Below are 21,198 nucleotides of genomic sequence, written 5' to 3'. Positions count from 1 at the left end.
GGACCTCCTATAGGGACACCCACTCCTCGCCGGAAACTGTCGCGCCGAGAGTCCAGAAGACGTGTTTCCGTTAAGGAGCTTTTATGCTGGAAGTGATTCCGTAAGCGCCCACTGTCGGATTCTGCTAGCGACTGACAGAGCCATGCTCAAGGGGCTCCGTTACCGGCAGAGGTTTGCGGACTTAGCCAAACTCTGAGGGACCAGGATTTTATGCACAAGCAGCTCATCATCCCATCACAGGAAGTTTTTAATGTGTGACATCTTAGTGTATTTTTGGTCTTTGTGGAAGCCGCCCAGAGTGGCTGGGGAAACCCAGCCAGATGGGCAGGGTACAAATAAATTATTATTATTATTATTATTATTATTATTATTATTATTATTATTATTATTTTCAAAAAAGTATTTGGAGTCCGGCTGCTCAGTGTGAGGTCTGCTGCTGTCACTACCATCAAGCTCTTAGGTGCCTTTCCCAGGCCTTCAGCATCTCCAGTGGCCAAAGGTATCTTTCTTCTTCTGCCTGTGTTGTTCTCACCCATGACCAGGAACATGGATCTGAAGACTACAGCATCTGCAAAATGCCACACACAAATCTCCTGGGCTCTATCCCTAATCCTGCCTTCATGAGTCTTGGTATCCCAGACCCTCCAAGTTTCTCTTTTCCAGGGACAGTCCCGGATTTACAGAAGCCATTCCGGTTTCTAATTTGATCCTGGAATGTCCCGCTTTTCCTTAGGATGTCCCTATTTTCATGTTTTTATATAGGTTGGAAGCTGCCCAGAGTGGCTGGGGCAACCCAGTCAGACGGGTGGGGTATAAATAATAAAATTACTATTGTTGTTATTATGGAATAGGATGTCCCTGTTTTCACTGGAGAAACGTTGGAGGGGAAGCTAGGTGGAACAACTGCAGGTCGTTGCTTTTCCTCCTCTCCCTATTACAAAATAAGCCCCTGATGTAGCAGATATGGGGCAGAGGCCTGGTCAGTATGCCAGCAAGAAAGGCAAAGGTGAATTCCGCTGCGTCCTGCCCCAGTTATCAGGCCACGGCGCTGTGTCAATCCAAGAGAAAGCTGACTTCATGATGACTTAGGGCTGGCTCAGTTCCTTCTTGGAATAGTTAACCGGGGGCAACTTGCTGATGGGTCAAAAGTCACTGAAATCCTCGAAATAATACCTTGGGCTGCAGTCCCACTCTTCCTTGCTACCTCACTGTCCTGCGTTGTGCTGTTTGTCAAGGAAAGCCTAGAGAGCTCTCAGCCCACCTGACAAACGACCAGGGACAGAGCAACAACTTTTCCTGCAGAAAATGGCAGCCCGTGTCTTCTCTGACTTGGTGAGTATCAGGCACTTCAGCCTGCCGAGGAAAGAGACTCAGCACTTTTTATTTACTCCTAGCTGAGGACCCCACCTCTGGGATGTCCCACCCCAGCCCCCAGAAGACCTGCTCTTCTCCCTCACCAATCTTGGGGGGGACACGACACCTCCTCTGCAATCCCCTTCTCTTTCTCTCTCTGCTTCAGGGCAGGATATTACACCCCACACACAAAGTAGGCTGGGACCTGTAGTTTGTTAAGGATGCTAGGAACTGTAGCTAGGATTCTTTGAGAAAAGCCTCTTTAAATCCCAGGTAGGCAAACTAAGGCCTGGGGGGCCGGATCCGCCCAATCGCCTTCTCAATCCGGCCCGTGGACGGTCCAGGAATCAGCATGTTTTTACATGAATAGAATGTGTCCTTTTATTTAAAATGCATCTCTGGGTTATTTGTAGGGCATAGGAATTCGTTCCTATCCCCCCTTCCAAAATATAGTCCAGCCCCCCCCCCCCCAAGGTCTGAGGAACAGTAGACTGGCCCCCTGCTGGAAAAGGTTTGCTGACCCCTGGCTTTAAATGAATACCATGGAGGGGAGAACAATTGTTTCCCATCTGAGGCGGTCAGTCACTTCTCAAGTGGGTTCATAACACCTGGCTGAGGCGTCAGGGTCACACCTGGTTCTCCTGTTGTCCCCCTTGTCTTCTCACCTGACCTTCCCTGCCTCATCATAGGGCATTGGGTGCTGGACCAGCCCTCGCCATCTCTTGGATGGTGGCTGCAGAAGGGAGGCGAGGACGTGGCCCAGACGGAGGTGTTTTCTCTTGGCAGATTCGGTACCAGCGAGTGTTCCAAATGATCTTTGTGGTGGGGATGGGAGGGACCTTCCTGATCGGCTTCCAGATCTCCGTGATCAGCTATCCCTCTCAGGTAAGCAAAGGGGACCCTAGTTGAACCTTCTCCTTCTCACATGTGGGTTGGCGATAGCCTCGAGGGGTCTCGTCCGACAGTGGCCTCAGCTGATACAAAAAGAGAACAGCTTTGTGGTGTTTAGGTAGATTATTTGGCTTCATGGGCTCTCTACACGTACAAAAGATGGTGTGATGGCCTGGGGGTCTGACTCGGAGGCTGAACCTGGGAATCCCAGCCTGCACAGGATTCCCCGCTTCCAGAACCAGCTGAACCGGGGCTGGGGCATGAGCCTGAAGGGTCTTCACCTGTGCTGGATCCAGCTGAGTCTGCTCTGGCTCCTGAAGTGATGGAGGACCCATTGCCTGCAGGTGCTCCACTCTCAGCCCCTTCAAGGGAAGCTGAGGTTGCCTCTGGGTCCGGTAACCCTCCATCCTCTCCAGAGGCTCAGGGCAGAGAGGCAGAGGGAACTAAGTTCCTGCAGGAGGAGTGCTCGCCTCCAGGAGTGGCAAGTCACCTGTGGACCAGGGCCGCCCTATGCCTTGGGGCAGATAAAAGCCAGCCAGCCCCAGTCCCAGGTTACCAGAGCAACATTGTTGGTAGCCTGTTCCTGCCTGCACCCCATCTTGCCTCTCTGCCAGAGTTCCTGACCTCAACCGACTCCCTGCCTTGGACCCCGCTTCAGCTTTGATGGACTGTCTCCGTACTGCACCCTCGACCTCGGAGTGGACTCGGACCTCACCGCACGGTTAACCCTCGGGACCAGCACAGATGGCTTTGCAGGGTGTGGGGATATCCCCTGACAAATGGGTGGTGAGGTTGCCCCTGAGGGTGCTAGCCCCCATTTTCAAGGGGTGAGTGAGGGGCAGCTGTGCCCGGGACCTCTTTTCCTCCACCCGCTCAGCTGGTGCCCACAATGTCAGGACGGGCAGCAGTATCATCTCAAGCCACCGGTGGTTCAAGTGGAGATACAGGCATGGCGGAGGGATTGGGTCACATGGGTTGCCACCAGGGGGAGGGGCCAAAAGAGCTAGCTGGCTCCTGCTGATTGGCTCAGGTGTGTCCAGAGGGGCAGGATTTCTCCAGTTTTGTCATCTGGAGAAGGTTGTACCCTGAATCCAAACCATCTCCTTTCATACCAACAGAGGAAATGAAGGTTTGTAAACAAGGCAGGGCAGAGCAGGGGCTGCTGTCTGGAAAATAATGTGGTTTGTTGAAAAAATATGCTACCAGTGTCTGGCTATGATGCTTCTGGCTGCTGAGAGTAGGTGGGTTATGAGCTCTTTGTGATGTGAGTAGGGAGTATTGTCTTGTTAGATGTTTAGTAGGGCCAGTTCTGGGGTGATTTCTTGTACTTGCTTAGTTATTTGCAGTGCTTTTATTCTTTAAAAAAAAAAGGTTAAGGGGTACTCTCATTTTCCTACTCATATTGAAATACTGCCCCTCAATGAGGCCAAACTTAGATTCACAAAATGTTTAAGGGTATGTGTACCCCTGCATCCCTCCAGAAAAAAAGCACTGGTTATTTTGCATATTTCTTGTATGATTGATGTCCAAAAGACTTGGATTTTAGGACATTCCCACCACATGTGGAGGTATATACCTGTGGAGGTGCATCCTCTCTTGTAAACCAAGAAATACACACACACACACACACACACACACACACACACACAAAACCAAGAGCTTTCAATATAAGAGATACACAGTGGGTGGGTGCTGGAGTTCATGTCTTCTTTAATTTTTAAATTATTATTATTATTATTATTATTATTATTATTATTATTATTATTCCCTTCCCAGTACATCAAGACATTTATCAACCAGACATGGGTCAAGCGGTATGGCTCTGCCCTTCACCACGAAACACTCACCTTCCTGTGGTCTGCAGTCGTCTCCATTTTCTGCCTGGGTGGGATCCTGGGCAACCTGTCCAGTGGGCATGTGACCACCCAATATGGAAAGTAAGCCCCTTCCTTACCAGGAGGCCCTGGTGCCCCCCACCCCTTTGTGGGCATTAATAAAGTATGTCAATATGGGCATTAATAAAGTATATCAAGATGAATGGGTAGTCAAATTGTACGATTACTTGGAGCTCGCGAAGGTGACAGATGCAATAAGAGATAAACCTAAAAAGATGGTGAAAGAAGAATGGGAATGTTTAAATAATTATCTAGGGGATAAGGGGTCATCAAGAAAGACCTGGTTATGTTTAGGATGATACCATATAGGGAAATGTTCCCTGATACCAAGATGAGGGATTCTATGGAATGCAGATAGAGAGAATTGATAAGAATAATGATCTGTTGTGACCTTAATGGAAGTATACAATAGATGAGCCTCATCTTCCTCTTTTTTTCTCCCCCCTTTTTTTTCTTCCCTCCCCCCCTCCCCCTTCTTCTTTCCTTTTTCTTTTTTCTTTTTTCTTTCCCATAATGATTTATGTTCTATGCCAAGTACTTTGATATTTTTTGTAGTTTTTTAGGTTTTTTCATTATTTTTATTATTATTATTATTATTAAGGATTTTTCTTTTGTAATTTTGGTTGTTTATATTTATCTGTATTTGTTTAAAGCAAAATAAAAGTATTAAAAATTTAACAACAACAACAATAATACATTTATTATTGTTGTTATTGTTATCCTCTTGGAATCATCTCGGGATCAATTCTATGATTCTATGATTCTAACTCTAAGCAATAAAATACAGAAATAGTCCTTAAAAAAAGAAGAAGTATGTCCCTCTTGTGACGTCAACATCATTTTGTGAATCATGTGCTTTGAATCCCTTATTTGCCATGTTTCATTTGGCAAGAGGTCAGTCAGGGGGTTTGCTTCTTCAGTTGGGGACAAAGGGGCGGGCGAAAGCCTATTCTTCACCCCGGGACGTTGTCCATTCCAGAAAGAAAACGCTGCTGTTCAACGACATTGTCACCATCGCCGCCGCCCTCCTCGTTGGCTTCAGTAGGACAGCCGACTCTTTCGAAATGATCCTGATAAGCCGTTTCCTCTATGGCTTCACTGCAGGTAGGAGACCTCTCAGCCCTGATATTTTGAGTCTTGGGTGGGGCCAATTGCATGAATGCAACCGGGGCAATGATGGCTAGTTTAAACATGGAGGAAAACTCTGGTAAAATGCTACCGAGAGCAGGCCAGAACCCCAGTTTGGGCCTCTGCCAGGGCCGGCCCTAGCATGAGGTAGCTGCCTCAGGCAGCAGATGCTGAGGTCCAGGGACTGGCCAGAATTGCGAGTGTCCTCAAGTGTGGTGGAAGACACAGTTCTTTCATCTACGTTGGAGTAAAATTCAACTACCAGTCCAATTGGCTTCTGTGTGTGCCTTTGGGGAAGGGGCCATCTTGTCCTTTGCCTCGGGCAGCAAAATGTCTTTTTTTTATATAAATATTTTTTATTGCGTTTCTTTTCGTAGTTTTGTACATTCCAAATAGTACAGGAAGAACCAAATACAAGAAACAATTTTTTGATTTTTTTGAACATAAAAAAAGGAAAAAACCTTAATAAATTTATAATTATATAAACATTCCACTTTCCGTAAATCCTCTTTTGACCTCCCCACACCTTCCAAATCTGCGTTCTTTGTAATAACTATATCAGCAATTTGTTACCTTGTTTCAAACCTTGTTGCAACTTTCAGTTATTATGTCTCCGTATTCAATATGTTGTATCTCAATTATAATACCTTTAAAATAAACATAATATGTTTGGATCACTTGTCTTCTTTTCTCATTTGTGACTTATTTTACCATTTGCTTAATCAAATTTACTAAAGCATAACATTTCCAATAACATGCACTAGGGCAGCAAAATGTCTTGAGCTGGCCCTGGCCTCCACTGTGGCAGTGAGGGAGGCAAAGGCATTTCACTGTCCCACCATCGTTGCATTGGCACAGAGTCCTGCAAGTGTAGTAGCTTACCGCATCAAGGACCCTCTGCAGCTAAGGATGAATTACCACGGGTCAGTTTAAGCTTCAGACTTTGCAGATAAAGCAGCTCAGATTTGGATTCAAGAGTGACAGCAGAACCCAACCATGGACCCTTAGTGGCGGCAGCAGGAAGAGAAGGAGGTCCTTCTCACGTGGTCCTGGATCCATCTCAGTTTGTGGACCTGATCTTGGGGTGTGTGAGCTCACTCACACATAAAGACATCCACCCAAGCGGGTCTTGAAAGGGATGAAAGCCTTGTGAGAGGAATATGTTGTTCTTCTGAACCCATTTCATCCTGGTTCCAGTTTTCAGACAGAGATGTATTTGGCCACTGGGTAGATGACGTAGGAACTGGAAACACAGGGTGGGGGGTTGTCTCCCTGTTGGTTCTGCTGGAGCTCTTGGCAAATTTTGACCTGCTCAGCAATGGTGTCCTTCTGGGCTGCCTGACAAAGATGGTCCCTGGCTTGGGTCCAGCTGGAGGGTGTCTGCTGGACACTCCTGTCTTGCCTGTCAAGGTCCCATCATCACTGCCAGATTAAACCCTTTGGAGGCAGTCCCTGTTGTTGTTTAGTCGTTTAGTCGTGTCCGACTCTTCATGATCCCCTGGACCAGAGCACGCCAGGCACTCCTGTCTTCCATTGCCTCCCACAGTTTGGTCAAACTCATGCTGGTAGCTTCAGAAACACTATCCAGCCATCTCGTCCTCTGTCGTCCCCTTCTCCTTGTGCCCTCCATCTTTCCCAACATCAGGGTCTTTTCCAGGGAGTCTTCTCTTCTCATGAGGTGGCCAAAGTATTGGAGCCTCAGCTTCAGGATCTGTCCTTCCAGTGAGCACTCAGGGCTGATTTCCTTCAGAATGGATAGGTTTGATCTTCTTGCAGTCCATGGGACTCTCAAGAGTCTCCTCCAGCACCATAATTCAAAAGAATCAATTCTTCGGCGATCAGCCTTCTTTATGGTCCAGCTCTCACTTCCATACATCACTACTAGGAAAACCATAGCTTTTACTATACGGACCTTTGTTGGTAAGGTAATGTCTCTGCTTTTTAAGATGCTGTCTAGGTTTGTCATTGCCCTTCTCCCAAGTAGCAGGCGTATTTTAATTTTGTGACTGCTGTCACCATCTGCAGTGATCATGGAACCCAAGTAAAATCTCTCACTGCCTCCATTTCTTCCCCTTCTATTTGCCAGGAGGTGATGGGCCCAGTGGCCATGATCTTCGTTTTTTTGATAGGCAGTTGAAATATCGCAAATTATCTCCGAATACGTTTTTTTTTTTTTGTAATTTTCTTTCAAGATCAAATCAATATTATTTTGATTTGTTGTTATCTGGCCCCTAAAAGGCATGGGGCTCATAGGCTGCTTCCTACTGTCTGTTTGGTAATCTGGCACTGCCCATCATGATCCCTAATGTCTGCCACCTTAATACAAAGCCACTGTGAGAGGTCATCTGGAGATCTGGGGGTATGTTGTTACCAGCTTGCAGGTGCCCCATCTCAGCAGGGGCTCTCCTCCCAACTTGCTCCCCCTCCCCATCATGTGGTCCAGGCTGACACAGGCAGCTCCAAGTGGTGGCTTTTGTGGGTGGTGGAACATTGTGGCACAATCTCAGAGACATCACTAAATCCTTCTGTAACGTACCTTTTCCTTCTCACTGAAGGTATTTCCCTGAACGCCAATGGACCGTACGTTGGAGAAATTGCACCCAAGAAATTCAGAGGTTTTGCCACTGCCACCTGCTCTGTGTTTTTTTCACTAGGAAAAGCTTTTGGACAAATTATGGGCTTAAGGTAAGTTAAACTGATGGCATGGCAGACAACCGTGTTTGTTTATCCTTCCCTCCTTTTCTTCCTTCTTCCTGCTTGGATCCGTTTTGCGGTTGAGACGATCAAGTGTTGTTCTTCATCTGTCAGGATGTTTTCCTCAATTTGCTGACCAATTACTGTACTTGGATGCTGAGCAGCTACATTAAGCCCTTCCTTATTTCCACTTGGACTGATCTTGTCATTTTTAATGGTTAATGAGTCTATTTTGTGCTGACCACTGTAATGATTGCGTTGTCCCAAGCAGCCTTGGAGAGGTAGGTGAGCTACGCACCTTTCATTCTTGTTTGTGCCCATAGCTGTCAACTTTTCCCTTTTCTTGCGAGGAATCCTATTCGGAATAAGGGAATTTCCCTTAAAAAAGGGAAACAGTTGACAGCTATGTTTGTGCCATGCCCTCCCTTTCCTCTCTAACTCTGGACCAGGGAAGAGAGATTTGCCAGCTGGCTCCCTCCCATCTGCTAGGCCAAAGACACTTTGGGGTTTCTCCTGATGGGAGCAAGGTGGTGCCGTAATGCCAGGAAGCCTAAGGGGGGCAAGGGACAACTACATACAATTCCTTAGGCTTCTCAGAAACTCATTCCATACCCTGCAGGGAATGCGCTGGCAAAGCAGCACCCAGCCGCGTTCAACTCTGCACTTCAGCTGATCTCACTCAGTGATGTCAGCTGGTGGGTGTGGTTTGGGGGATAATGACCTCATGGGCCAAATTAGACCCCACCCCCAGTGGGCCAAGATTGACTCATGGGCTGGAGGTTCCCTACCCCTCTTTTAAAGAGGCTTGCTGATCAGAAAGTCGGCGGTTCGAATCCCCGCGACGGGGTGAGCTCCTGTTGCTCGGTCCCTGCTCCTGCCAACCTAGCAGTTCAAAAGCACATCAGAGTGCAAGTAGATAAATAGGTACTGCTCTGGCGGAAAGGTAAACGGCGTCTCCATGTGCTGCTCTGGTTTGCCAGAAGCGGCTTAGTCATGCTGGCCACATGACCCAGAAGCTGTACGCCGGCTCCCTCGGCCAATAAGATGAGCGCCGCAACTCCAGAGTTGGTCATGACTGGACCTAATGGTCAGGGGTCCCTTTACCTTTACCTTTATGCATGTGCTTTTAAAATGTGTTGGGTAGCAGGTTTATTGGGTTGGTTTTGTTTTTATTACGTATTTTATGTTGTAACCACTCTGAGACCTGCGAGTATAGGTTGCTATACAAATTTAATTAACGACAACAACAACATGTGTTGTTGTTTTTTTTAAAATAGAAGGAAATCAGGGGTTCCCAGGTCCCCTAAACACCTGCCCTCCTACCTTGGATGAAGCCTAAATGGCTGCTCTCTCTATGCCTGTTGTCCCCAGAGATCTCTTTGGCACAGAGTCGCTGTGGCCTCTGCTCCTGGCTCTGTGTGGGATCCCAGCCCTGTTCCAGCTGCTGCTCCTGCCCTTCTTCCCGGAGTCCCCTCCATACCTGTTGCTCCAGAAGGGAGACAAAGATGGTTGCTTGAAAGGTAATGAGCAAGTTGGGCGGGGTGGAAGTGGCCGTCTAGCCTGCATTGCCTGAGCACAGGAGAGGTGCCCAAATAAAAAGTCAGCAAGGAAAACAGAAGCCCCTGCCATAACTTGCACAAAATTTCTAGTTGTCTGCCTATTTTTCATCCAAAAGTTCCGTCCGCACACAAGTCAGCGGCACCCGAGGCTTCTGCATGCAAAAGTCGGAGGCTGATTCAGCCTCAGCGGAAATTAGGGGTCAGGGAGCAGTTTGACTTTTACTGCAATCTTAGAAATTCTAGGGTTTTTAAACTAGGAATCCAGACAAGCCTCAGCCCCACCTCTGATGTGCAATTTTAGCAGTGTTCTCCACCGCAGAGCTGCTGTAAGCAACTCTCTGCTGCAGAGGGGTGTAAGTGTTGGGAAAACGCCCCCGGGAAGGGTGCCAACTTCCCAAGACGCTTCTTTCCAGTGGTCACTCTCTGGCTGGAATCTGCCCTCAGTCCAGAGAGACTGGTAATAAGCGACCCCTCCCTCCTGAGAGGAGCACACTCATCTTCTGGCATCCCATCACAGAAGAAAGAGACAGTCAGTAGTCTACTCACTGCTTTATTTACAGACTGTACATGCAGCTCTTACAAGCATGTCTGCTCTCCTGAGCAGCTAACATAAGAGTCAACGACTCGACTCCCACTTCGACTCAGAAGCGAAAGTAACTCTCTGGTTACATGAGAACTGGCAGAGACTTTCTGTCTCACGCTCAGAGACATCACATGATATCAACACAGTAGCTGCTCTTCGCAGCTGGTGAGATCTGAAATCCCAACAGTAAGACCTGCCCCACCCCAGATGACTTCTGCCCATGCACAGCCAGGTCTCATAACCACCCCCAGACCTGTCCGGGAGACCAGAGCAAGTCTAGATGTTTGATCACATGTCAGCAGGGTGGGCTGTCCAGATTAAAAACCCCATATCTGCTTTCTTTAGTTCTATCCAACTCCAACTGGCCTCTTTAGGCAGGGTGGGATGCCAAAGCAATGCTGTTCCTCTTGTTCTGTCACTAACATTCCCCTATTTTCAGGGGCGGCTTAATAATTTTATTATTTATATGCCACCCTTCAGATTGGGTTGCCGCAGCCACTCTGGGTGGCTTCCAGCAAAATATTTAAAAAGCATCTGAAATATACTCAGAGTCGAGAGTGGATTTCATGCTCTTTATTCAGCTCATAGTGGTGAGGAGGAATGAAAGTCCCCTCAAAGTATCTGCTTTATATACATTATTTACACAATGGGCTGCACATGATTGGCTAATTCTGGAATTCTCCTGAAGGCCAATCAGGTTGTGGATTCACTTCCATCTGGAGCCGGATTGGGTGGCTCCTGCAGACCAGTCATACTGCTGCATTGTTCTAGGACCAATCAGACTGCTGCATTCTGAATCCTATTGTTCTAGGACCAATCAGACTGCTGCATTTTGGATTCTATTGTTCTGGGACCAATCAGACTGCTGCATTTTGGATCCTATTCAACTCAGTACATAACAGCATCAAACATTAAAAATGTCCCAATACAGGACCACCGTCAGATGTCTTCTAAAAATTATATAGTTGTCTATCTCTTTGACATCTGATGGGAGGGCGTTCTACAAGGTGCGCACCACTACTGTGAAGGCCCTCTGCCTGGCTCCCTGTAACCTCGCTTCTCGCAGTGGGGGAACCGCCAGAAGGCCCTCAGAGCTGGACCTCAGTGTCCGGGCTGAACGATGAGGATGGAGACACTCCTTCAGGTATAAGCTCCTTCGAGCTGCTGCTTCTTTTTTTGAATGTAATTTTTATTAAACATTCTGTTTTGTAATTTAAAATACTCATGATACATCCTTAAGATATTAATGACTTCCCTTCTCTTTCCATGGTTCATTTTTCATATCTTATATTCCTGCATATTTTACAAAAACTATACCATTTAGTTTTCCATTACTGCATCCATCAAAACTTATTTACACTGTTGAATTTTTCTTAGTGCTACCAGCATTTTCACCTGTACACAGTTATTTCCCCTTTATTCAATAAACGTCTTCCAGTCTTCTTTAAACGCATATTCTTCTTGTTCTCTTATTCTATATGTTAAGTCTGCAAGTTGTGCATATTCTGTCAGCTTAAGTTGCCATTCTTCTTTGGTTGGGACCTCGCTCGTTTTCCATTTTGGGGCTAACAAAACATGGGCCGCAGTGGTAGTTACATAAATAACCTTTCTTGACACCTGGGAATTTCAGTCTGAATTCTCCCCAACAGGAAGGACTCTGGGTTTGGGAGGGAAAGTACTTTCAAACAATTTTTTCAATTCATTATGAATCATTTCCCAATACGCTTTTACCCTTTTACAAGTCCACCACAGCTCCTTCGAGCTTCTGAATGAGTGATAGTAATTTGGATGCCCCTGGTTGCATTCTCTCATGATGACTGAAACTTTGATCTTTTCGTTCAGCCCATGTTCAGATAATTGAGTAGCTCAGTTTTTGAAGGACTGACCACCCCACCCTCTTCTCTTTCTCTCCCTCTCTCTCCCCCACAAAGCCATGAAGTTCCTTTGGGGCGAAGGGCATCACCAAGCTGAGTTGGAGGACATGGTGAAGCAGAAGGAGGATATGAGAAGCTCCAAGAACCTGAGCGTCCTGGAAGTGATGAGCGAGAAGTCCGTGCGGTGGCCGCTGGGCCTCAGCGTCCTGCTGATCTTCACCCTGAACCTCTCTGGCTTGAGTGCCGTTGAGTAGAATCACTTTAATTGCATCAGGAACTCTAAGCAATGGAAACTCTTTCCGCCTCCTCCTCTTCTTCTTCTTCTTCTTCTTCTTCTTCTTCTTCTTCTTCTTCTCCCCCCACCTCTCTTAGGGGCTTTCCACACATTGATTGGGGGACTTACACACTTTCTCCACACATTTCCTAAAGGGCACATGCAAGGTGCTGTTTTAAGAAAACATTTAAATAATCATAACCCAGCCACCGATCTTCCCATCTTTTGGTTGTATTTATATGCACGGAAGTTGCCCCCCAGGACATTCGAGCCCCTTTTTAAAAGACTGCGCAAGATTCTCTGCTTAGAGTTTAAACATAACACATCACTTTACTTGGTATACGAAAACATATTTACATAGGTCGGCGGTTTGAATCCCCGCGACAGGGTGAGCTCCCGTTGCTCAGTCCCTGCTCCTGCCAACCTAGCAGTTCAAAAGCACTCCAAAAAGTACAAGGAGATAAATAGGTACCGCTCTGGCGGGAAGGTAAATGGCATTTCCGTGCGCTGCTCTGGTTCGCCAGAAGCGGCTTAGTCATGCTGGCCACATGACCCGGAAGCTGTACGCCGGCTCCCTCGGCCATTAAAGTGAGATGAGCGCCGCAACCCCAGAGTCAGTCACGACTGGACCTAATGGTCAGGGGTCCCTTTACCTTTACCTTTATATATAGCCTCTGTGTGTGCATGTGTTATACATATATATGAGACTGAGGTGGAATCTACACACATATTTTAAAATGCTGTGAAAATGCTTTTTTAAAAAACATTTTGAAAAATACCGTATTTTTCCCTCTATAACACGCAGATTTTTTTCTCCTAAAAAGGAAGGGGAAATGTCTGTGCGTGTTATGGAGCGAATGTGTGGTCCCTGGAGCCAAAAAATCAGACAAAAATCAAATCGCGAGTCACAGAGAAGGGAAACCTGAAAAGAGGAAGTGGCTGCTTTCCTGCATTCTGCCTCAGGGTCTTACTGCCCACCCTCCTCTGTTTCGTTGCTGTGTTTGCTGAAACGGAACAAAGAGCAGGGAAAGCCCCTCCCCTCCAGGCAAGAAGAGGGGAAAGCAGAGTCGTTCCTTCTAATTCCTCTCTGTGCTCCGGTGCTGCGTCTAGGGACTAGCAGGCAACATGCAGGTGGGGGGGGGGGAGAGAGAGAGAGAGAGAGAGAGAGAGAGAGCTGGCTGGTTTGGGTGCTTGGGTGGGGGGAAACTTTTGCCTTTCTTTCCTCCCTCCCGTTAAATCCCTCTCCTGCATCCTTAGCCAGCTGCTTCTCTGCACACCCCTCTCATGCTCCTTTTCCCTTCTTTGTTTTTCCTTCCCTCCCCACTTAAAATGTGGTTACAAAGCATAGATCCACATGGATCCTCAGGATCTTTGCATTGGGTCACCCCAAATTCACCATCAGATCACATAGCATGTCCATGGCTAGAGCCTGCCCCCCAAAAATCACGCACCCACTGTTGCCTGGGGCTGCAATGGTGCAAAAATGTGGTTACAAAGCATAGATCCAAATGGATCCTCAGGATCTTTGCATTGGGTCACCCCAAATTCACCATCAGATCACATGTCTGTGGCCACAGCATGAAGCACAAAAATGATACATCCACTGTTTCATTCAGAATGTTTTTTCCCTTGTTTTCCTCCTCTAAAAACGATGTGCGTGTTATGGTCAGGTGCGTGTTATAGAGCGAAAAATACGGTACATTGAATTTGGCCTAGCTCACTGTCACCGTCTTGTACATTCCATTTTACAACACATTTGAAACGTTTTATCTGCAGCGTCCAGCTGAGTCCAGACAGACTTATGACACTTTAGAGAATTATTCTGAGGCGCATAGCAGCGTAAAACAACTCCTGCTGCTCTGTCAGTAAAACTCAAGGCTCTGTGCTACATTAGTTCTTTCCATAGCATTTTGGATGCACCACTCCCACACTTTCCCCCCAGATATCCTTCCATCTTTTCTCAGGCAGCAGAAAATCTGATTGGTTTGGATGGAAGGGAGGACGAAAGAGAGCCGCAGTGGAGCTTCCCTAACTCCCTGGTGCCAATGGCCATGACCCTCACGCTTCTGTCTATTCCCAAGAAATTTTGGGGGGAGCCTTGGTTTCTTCTCTTTTGAAAGACAAAGTGGCATAAAATAGCTTGTAAAAACAGCACCGTAACAAAAACAAGATCACATCCAGCATAATGTGGAAGCCACTAGCAGCAGTTTCAGAGCGCCTGAGGTTGGGAGACCTTAAAGTGCCTGCTTTTGACAGGAATGTTGGGGCCCTTTCGTCCAAGAGATTGAACCTGCACCTCTTTCCCTCCTCCTGTAAACTTTTTGCACCAGTCCCTCGGACATTCCTGGTTTCGTTTTTGTTTCCCAGATCTACTTCTACGCCTTCGAAGTTTTCCGCACAGCCAAAATTGAGGAAAGCCTCATCCCTTACGTAGCAGTCGGCGTTGGCAGCTGCGAATTTGTTGGTACGATCCTATGCGTAAGTCCAGCCTGGTTTGCGAGTGGGAACAGAAGAGCCGGCTCCTTTGTAATGGGAAGGAGCTGGAGGGAGCAAGAAGGGCGGGTTCAGTAGCTGGTCCTTGTGTGTGGTCAGCTGGTCCTGGGCTGGATGCAGGTAGTGCTGTGGTCTAAACCACTGAGCCCCTTGGGCTTGCTGATCAGAAGGTCGGCGGTTCGAATCCCCGCGACGGGGTGAGCTGCTGTTTCTCTGACCCAGCTCCTGCCAACCTAGCAGTTCAAAAACATACCAGTGCAAGTAAATAAATAGGTACCTCTGCAGCGGGAAGGTAAATGGTGTTTCCGTGCGCTCTGGTTTCCGTCATGGTGTCCCATTGCGCCAGAAGCAGTTTTGTCATGCTGTCTGTGGACAAATGCCAGCTCCCTCGGCCTAAAAGTGAGATGGAACCCCATAGTCGCCTTTCACTGGACTTAACATATTTTTCGCTCTATAGGACACACTTTTTCCCCTCCAAAAATTAAGGGGAAATGTGTATGGAGCGAATACAGGCTCCTTGGCTTCAGCGATAGCAATGCGAAGCCTCTGAAGCACAGAGGGAGCGCTCCAGGCTTCAGGGATCTCCGCCTGAAGCCTTCGGAGCGCAGCGCGAGTACCCACTGCGCTCCGGAGGCTTCAGGTTCCTTTCGCTGAAGCCGGGAGAACAAGACTCTCCTGGCTTCAGCAGAGAGGGAGAGCTGCGCAGCGCCCCTTCAGCCAAGTGGGAGGAGAAATGGAAGGGGCTCCGTTTCTCCTGCCGCTTCGCTGAAGGGGCGCTGAGCAAAGAGGGGGAGATTTTTTTTTTCTTGTTCTCCCCCTCCAAAACAAGGTGCATCCTATGGTCCAGTGCGTCCTATAGAGCGAAAAATATGGTAACCGTCCAGGGGTTCTTTACCTTTTTACCTGGGCTGGCCTGGGAGCAGGAAGCAGTCGGCAAAAACTTCCCACAGACACCTTTCTCTCCATGGGCAGGGTATCCTGAGCAGTCTCCACACACTCAGTGGAATTTGTCTCATGCCCTTTCTTTGTTTTCCAAATCCATTTTATCAAAATTTGGAAAGAAAGAAATACAAAAATTAGTATCACGTGTCTTTCTTTTTTAATCAAAGCTTAAAAGCTAATCCAAATAAAAACGTAGACCAGAAAAGGAGAGAGAGAAAGAGAGAAAAGAAAAAGGGGGAAAGAAAAGAAAGAAAGAAAGAAAGAAAGAAAGAAAGAAAGAAAGAAAGAAAGGAAGGAAGGAAGGAAGGAAGGAAGGAAGGAAGGAAGGAAGGAAGGAAGGAAGGAAGGAAGGAAGGAAGGAAGGAAGGAAGGAAAGGGGGGGACAGAAAAGAAAACACTTCTGATTCTTCGTCCATCAGCCGTATGAAGAAAATATTCAGCACATCCACTCCAACACCCAACAAATCTACTTTCTATAAACTACAGTCATACCTTGGATCTCAAATGCTTTGGCTCCCGAACAAATCGGCTCCCAAAGGCTCAAAACCCGGAAGTGAGTGTTCCGCTTTTTGAATGATTTTCGGAAGCCGAACATCCGGCGCAGCTTCCAATTGGCTGCAGGAGCTTCCTTCAGTCAATCAATAGCCATGCTTTGGTTTCCAAGCATTTTGGAAGTCGAAGGGACTTCCAGAACTTATTCCTTTCAACTTCCAAGGTATGACTGCAGTCTCGTGTCCTTTCAAAATATGGTGCCGATTGCCTTTTTTTGACCACACAGAGCTGCCTCGTTGACCGCTTTGGCCGGAGGGTTCTCCTGTGGGGCGGCTTCGCGATGATGGGGCTGGTGATGGTGCTCCTCGTCCTGGCCCTCTCTTTCCAGGTGAGCAGAGTCCAGCCTCGGTTCCTCTTCCTTCTCCTCTGGGGGTGGCCATTTGCCAGTGATTTGCTACCTGTGATTCCTGCATTGCGATGGGTTAGACTAGATGAGCCTTGGTGTCCCTTCCGACTCTCTGGTTTTATATTGTGATGGCTACTGAATCTGTTGTGCCCATGGACCCTATGGATAGCAAAAGACGTCGCAGCATAGTGGGCGAGAGAGAGGAAAAAATACACGTTCTTTGGAAGAATCCCATGCGCATCACAATTGTTTTAACAGGACTTCCCTTCCTTCCTTCCTGCTTCCCAGGGCCAGTTCCCCTGGATTTCCTTTGGCAGCATCGCCCTCATATTCTTGTTCACCCTCTCCTATGGTCTTGGCCCATGTGAGTAAATCTGGAAAAGGGCTTGCAGAGGGTGGGGTGGAGCCAGAAAAATAACGATAATAATTTATTATTTGTACCCTGCCCATCTGACTGGGTTTCTCAGCCACTCTTGGTGGCTCCCAACAGAATAATAATAATAATAATAATAATAATAATAATAATAATAATAATAAATAATAAAGTGATTGTAAAGGGAATTGGGGTTGCTTGTGCGTAAAGGGTGCTGCAGCTCTAGGCAATGTTGCCTGGCTAAACCTTTCCCTGGCTGGACAGCCCTTTCTCCATGGCTGTGTCAGTCGCTGGCAGAATCCGTCAGTGGGTGTTTCCTGAACTTCTTCCAACATAGAAACTCTTTGACGCCAAGTCTCCGCCTAGCCTCCCTGCGTGGAAGTCTCCTGCGCAGAGTGGGCGTGCCCAACGGAGGTCCTGGGCTCTCCCCGCTGGCCTCTGTGGAAGAGTCTTGGAGCCATCCCTCCGAAGTCCCCCCTTGCTTCCTGGTGTCACTCCTATTTCCTTCCTCAAAGGAAGTGTTCTCTCTCCCCCTGCTGGTCCCTTCTCCTGCATCGTTGGGGAGCCTTACCTCCACTCTAGGCTCCGATGGCAGTTCCCTGACAGTGATAAAACATCAAACATTAAAAACTTCCCTAAACAGGGCTGCCTTCAGATGTCTTCTGAAAGTCAGATAGTTGTTTATTTCCTTGACATCTGATGGGAGGGTGTTCCACAGGGCACGTGCCACTACCGAGAAGGCCCTCTGCCTGGTTCCCTGTAACCTCACTTCTCTCAGTGAGGGAACTGTCAGAAGACCCTCAGAGCTGGACCTCAGTGTCCGGGCTGAATAATGGGGGTTGAGACGCTCCTTCAGGTATACTGGGCCGAGGCCATTTGGGCTTTCAAGGTCAGCACCAACACTTTGAATTGTGATCGGAAATGTACTGGAAGCCAATGTAGGTCTTTCAGGACCTGTGTTATATGGTCTCGGAACAGTTTCTGCCAGTGGCATCTAGTCAGAGTTTTGTGTCGGCAAACTCCACAGAGAAATCTGAATTGCAAAAGACCCTCCGTATTTCCTCTTTCAGCTGGTGCCATCTTCGCAGTTATAATGGAGATTTTTGGCCAGTCAGTAAGGCCATCGGCATTGACCATCATTGGAATAGTCAGTTGGGTGGGCCTCTTCCTGGTCGGGATGACGTTTCCTTTTCTTGTGGTGAGTTGCCCCCTTTGCCCAATGTCTGCCCAAGGCATTTCGCTGCCTGAAGCAGGACACAAAATAGCCAATCCCCCTTGCTTATTTTCCCAGTGCACCCAGCCAGCTCTCCTGTGTGTGTGTGTGTGTGTGTGTGTGTGTGTGTGTCTGTGTTTGGGTCTCCCTTGGTTTTCATCCAAATCCCCATGCCTGAGACAAACAAAACCCTGACAGGCCCAGTCAGCCACAAAGCTTCTGCTTGTTCTACTTCATGACGCAAGCGAAGTTGCTGTTATTGTTCAGGTTCTCCTCCCTCCTGTGTGTGGTGAGTGGGGACCCTGTTGCAACAGTTCCTTGAATAAAGATCAGGCTTAGTAGCTGCTTTGCTTCTCAATATACCGTATTTTTCGCTCCACAAGACGCACCTGACCATAAGACGCACTGTAGTGGGTATGAGTTACTCGTGCGTAAACTGCCGCCTCTCTAGGCTAAATTGCCTTGTTTAACCGTTCTGACTGCAAAGCCCATTTCCGCGTGGCTGTCTCAGTCGCTAGCAGAATCTGTGGGCGTTTCTTAAACCTCTTCCAGCATAAAAGCCGTTTGACTCCCAGTCTCCTCCTCCTCTCACTGCACGGGAGTCTTCTGTGCAGGGAGGGCGTGGGTAGTGGAGGACCTGTGCTCTCCTCACTGATGTCCAGTGAAGAGTCCCGGAGCTCTCTCTCCGCTTCCCCCATCTGCCCCCCTTTATCCCTGGTGTTGCGCTGATTTCCTTCCCCCTCTACCAAGCTGCTTCTCCCCCTGGTGCTTGGTCCTTCGCCAGCCGAATCTGGGAGCCTCCCCTTCGCCTCTCGCTCTCATGTCAGTTCCCTGACACGCACCTAGTTTTCAGAGGGGGAATGCTAGGGAAAAAATATTCTTTAAAGAGAGCGCTGAACAGAGCCTGTATGCATCTCAGCACTCCCTTTCATGAGCCGCGTGGAGCGTGTGTGCAGCACTTGCAGGCTTTTCCCCAAGGAGGCAGAACAGCAGGCTGTCACTGATGGGCTGCCCTTCTCCCTCCTTGGGGAAAAGCCCCCAAGAGCCGTACACACGCTCCGTGCGGCTCTTTAAAGGGAGCGCGGCTCTTGCAGGCTTTCTGGGAGGTGGGGAAAGGGACAGAGCCGCGTGCTCTGTCCCTTCCCCCACCTCCCGCAAAAGCCGGGGATAGCTGCGTGAAGCCTCCTCAGGGCAGCGGGATGAAGGCTCCCCGTGCCCTGCGGAGGCTTCGTGCGGCTAAGCCAGAAACTAGAACACCAAGAGGGAGCACTACGCAGTGCTCCCTCTCACTGTTCTGGCTTCTGGGATAGCCGCGCAGCCTGCATTCGCTCCATAAGACGCACACACATTTCCCCTTACTTTTTAGGAGGGAAAAAGTGTGTCTTACAGAGCAAATAATAATAATAATAATAATTTATTTATACCCCGCCACTCTGGGCAGCTTCCAAAAAAATATTAAAATACGGTAATACATCAAACATTAAAAGCTTCCCTAAAGAGGGCTGCCTTCAGATGTCTTCTAAAAGTCTGGTAGTTGTTGTTCTCTTTGACATCTGGTGGGAGGGCGTTCCACAGGGCGGGCGCCACTACCAAGAAGACCCTCTGCCTGGTTCCCTGTAACTTGGCTTCTCGCAGTGAGGTAACTGCCAGAAGGCCCTCGCTGCTGGACCTCAATGTCCAGGTAGAACGATGGGGGTGGAGACGCTCCTTCAGATATACGCTCCTTCAGATATACAGTACTCTGGTTGGCCTCTGCTATTTTCTCCTACTGATAGGGAACCCACTTAAGGACTCTCTATGGGCTCTGGACTACCCCATAAGGGAAAGGGAGAAGTTTTTCTCCTTTCTAGGAGGCTCTACTGAGGCACCTCACATGTGCCTGGTTTTCCTTTCTCCAGGAGGTCCTCGGCCACTTCTGCTTCCTCTTCTTCTTCGTTGTGCTCCTCGTGGTGGGGATCTTCATCTACAGGTACCTGCCAGAGACAAAGGGAAGGTCCATCAGCGAGATCACCGAAGAATTCAAAAGGATGCGTTTGGGGAAGAGAAGGGCTTTCACCACTCGGGGAAAGATGGCCTCCACCGACCACAGTTTTTGTACCAAGTTGTGATGGCAGCTGTTTTTAGGATGAAGTGGGACCTCAGGGCCAACAGGAGAGGGAGAGTAAACTCTTAGCAGGCTTGTGTTTCCGAACGCCAGTTGAATCAGCTGCTGGGCGGAAGGTGAACCAGGCCTTGAGAGGGAACAGAAGGCTTCCTTCTCCATCTGCGCTTCTGAATACTCTTCTGAAGCTAGCATTTGCATTGGGAAAGGGGGCTTCTCCCACTGGTGCCAGTGAGAGTCCCCCTCTTGAAAAGAAAAGAAAAAAAGAAAGCAAATGCCAGCTTTGGAAAATGAATTCTTCTCAAAACTAAGCCTATCCTTTTGTTTAGGAGTCAGCCACGACTAAACAACAACAACATAATTCCGACACATTGATGTTGACATGTTTTAATCTCTATTTTTCTGTTATTTTTTAATTATCTTACAAAGTTTTCCAGTGTTTTTAATGATAGTTTTAATATTTATTGTAAACGGCTTAGAGGTTTTCTACAATCACGCGGTGTATAAATTTTGTTGAAATGAATAAGTAAAGAAATCAAAGCAGAGGGGAAAAGGGTTAAATTCCTCCCTCCCTGCCTGCTCTGATCCCAGCCCCAGCCCTAGCACAGTTTGCATTCTTTAAAAATCCATGCATTGCTGCAAAGAGGCTTTTAACTGCATTAAAAGTCCAGGGTTGGCCCTTATTTGTAGAAACCCTCTGATCTGGAGTTGTTAATCCTGTTCTTGCTTTACCATGAGGGGCGGGGGGGGGGGCTTTTGTTTACTGCAAGCAACATTGCTGAGTTTTCCATGAGCAGAGTCAGCTGCATAAATTAGGGAACTGCTACCTGGCGATTTTTAGCAATGCAGGTGGAACAGAAGCTGAGTTCTCATGCTTGGGATAGTGTTTTCCTGATTGAAACACATCAAAATAAAGGTAGATGGGGA

At 47.9% G+C, this 21,198-nt stretch overlaps 1 protein-coding gene across 2 annotated transcripts; it reads left to right on the top strand.

The window, feature by feature from the left end:
* Positions 1–260: 260 nt before the first annotated feature.
* On the top strand, positions 261–21,198 carry LOC114587008 (solute carrier family 2, facilitated glucose transporter member 11-like). 2 transcript variants are annotated; one of them, XM_028710892.2, is made up of 12 exons: positions 261–1,332; positions 2,140–2,238; positions 4,021–4,181; positions 5,119–5,243; positions 7,823–7,952; positions 9,333–9,481; positions 12,035–12,222; positions 14,619–14,729; positions 16,465–16,566; positions 16,873–16,948; positions 18,028–18,155; positions 20,069–21,198. In XM_028710892.2, exons 1-12 carry the CDS (start codon positions 1,306–1,308, stop codon positions 20,276–20,278), a joined length of 1,506 nt encoding a protein of 501 aa, XP_028566725.2. In that variant the 5' UTR covers positions 261–1,305; the 3' UTR covers positions 20,279–21,198. The 2 variants fall into 2 exon arrangements, with proteins under 2 accessions (XP_028566725.2, XP_028566723.2); XM_028710890.2 differs by lacking the exon at positions 261–1,332 and having other exon boundaries at positions 1,340–2,238.

The sequence above is a fragment of the Podarcis muralis genome, chromosome 16, assembly GCF_964188315.1.
Source record: "Podarcis muralis chromosome 16, rPodMur119.hap1.1, whole genome shotgun sequence".
In the NCBI taxonomy this organism is placed as follows: Eukaryota; Metazoa; Chordata; class Lepidosauria; order Squamata; family Lacertidae; genus Podarcis; species Podarcis muralis.
Note: the sequence above shows the minus strand (reverse complement) of the source record. Positions and strands in the feature narration are given on the sequence as shown.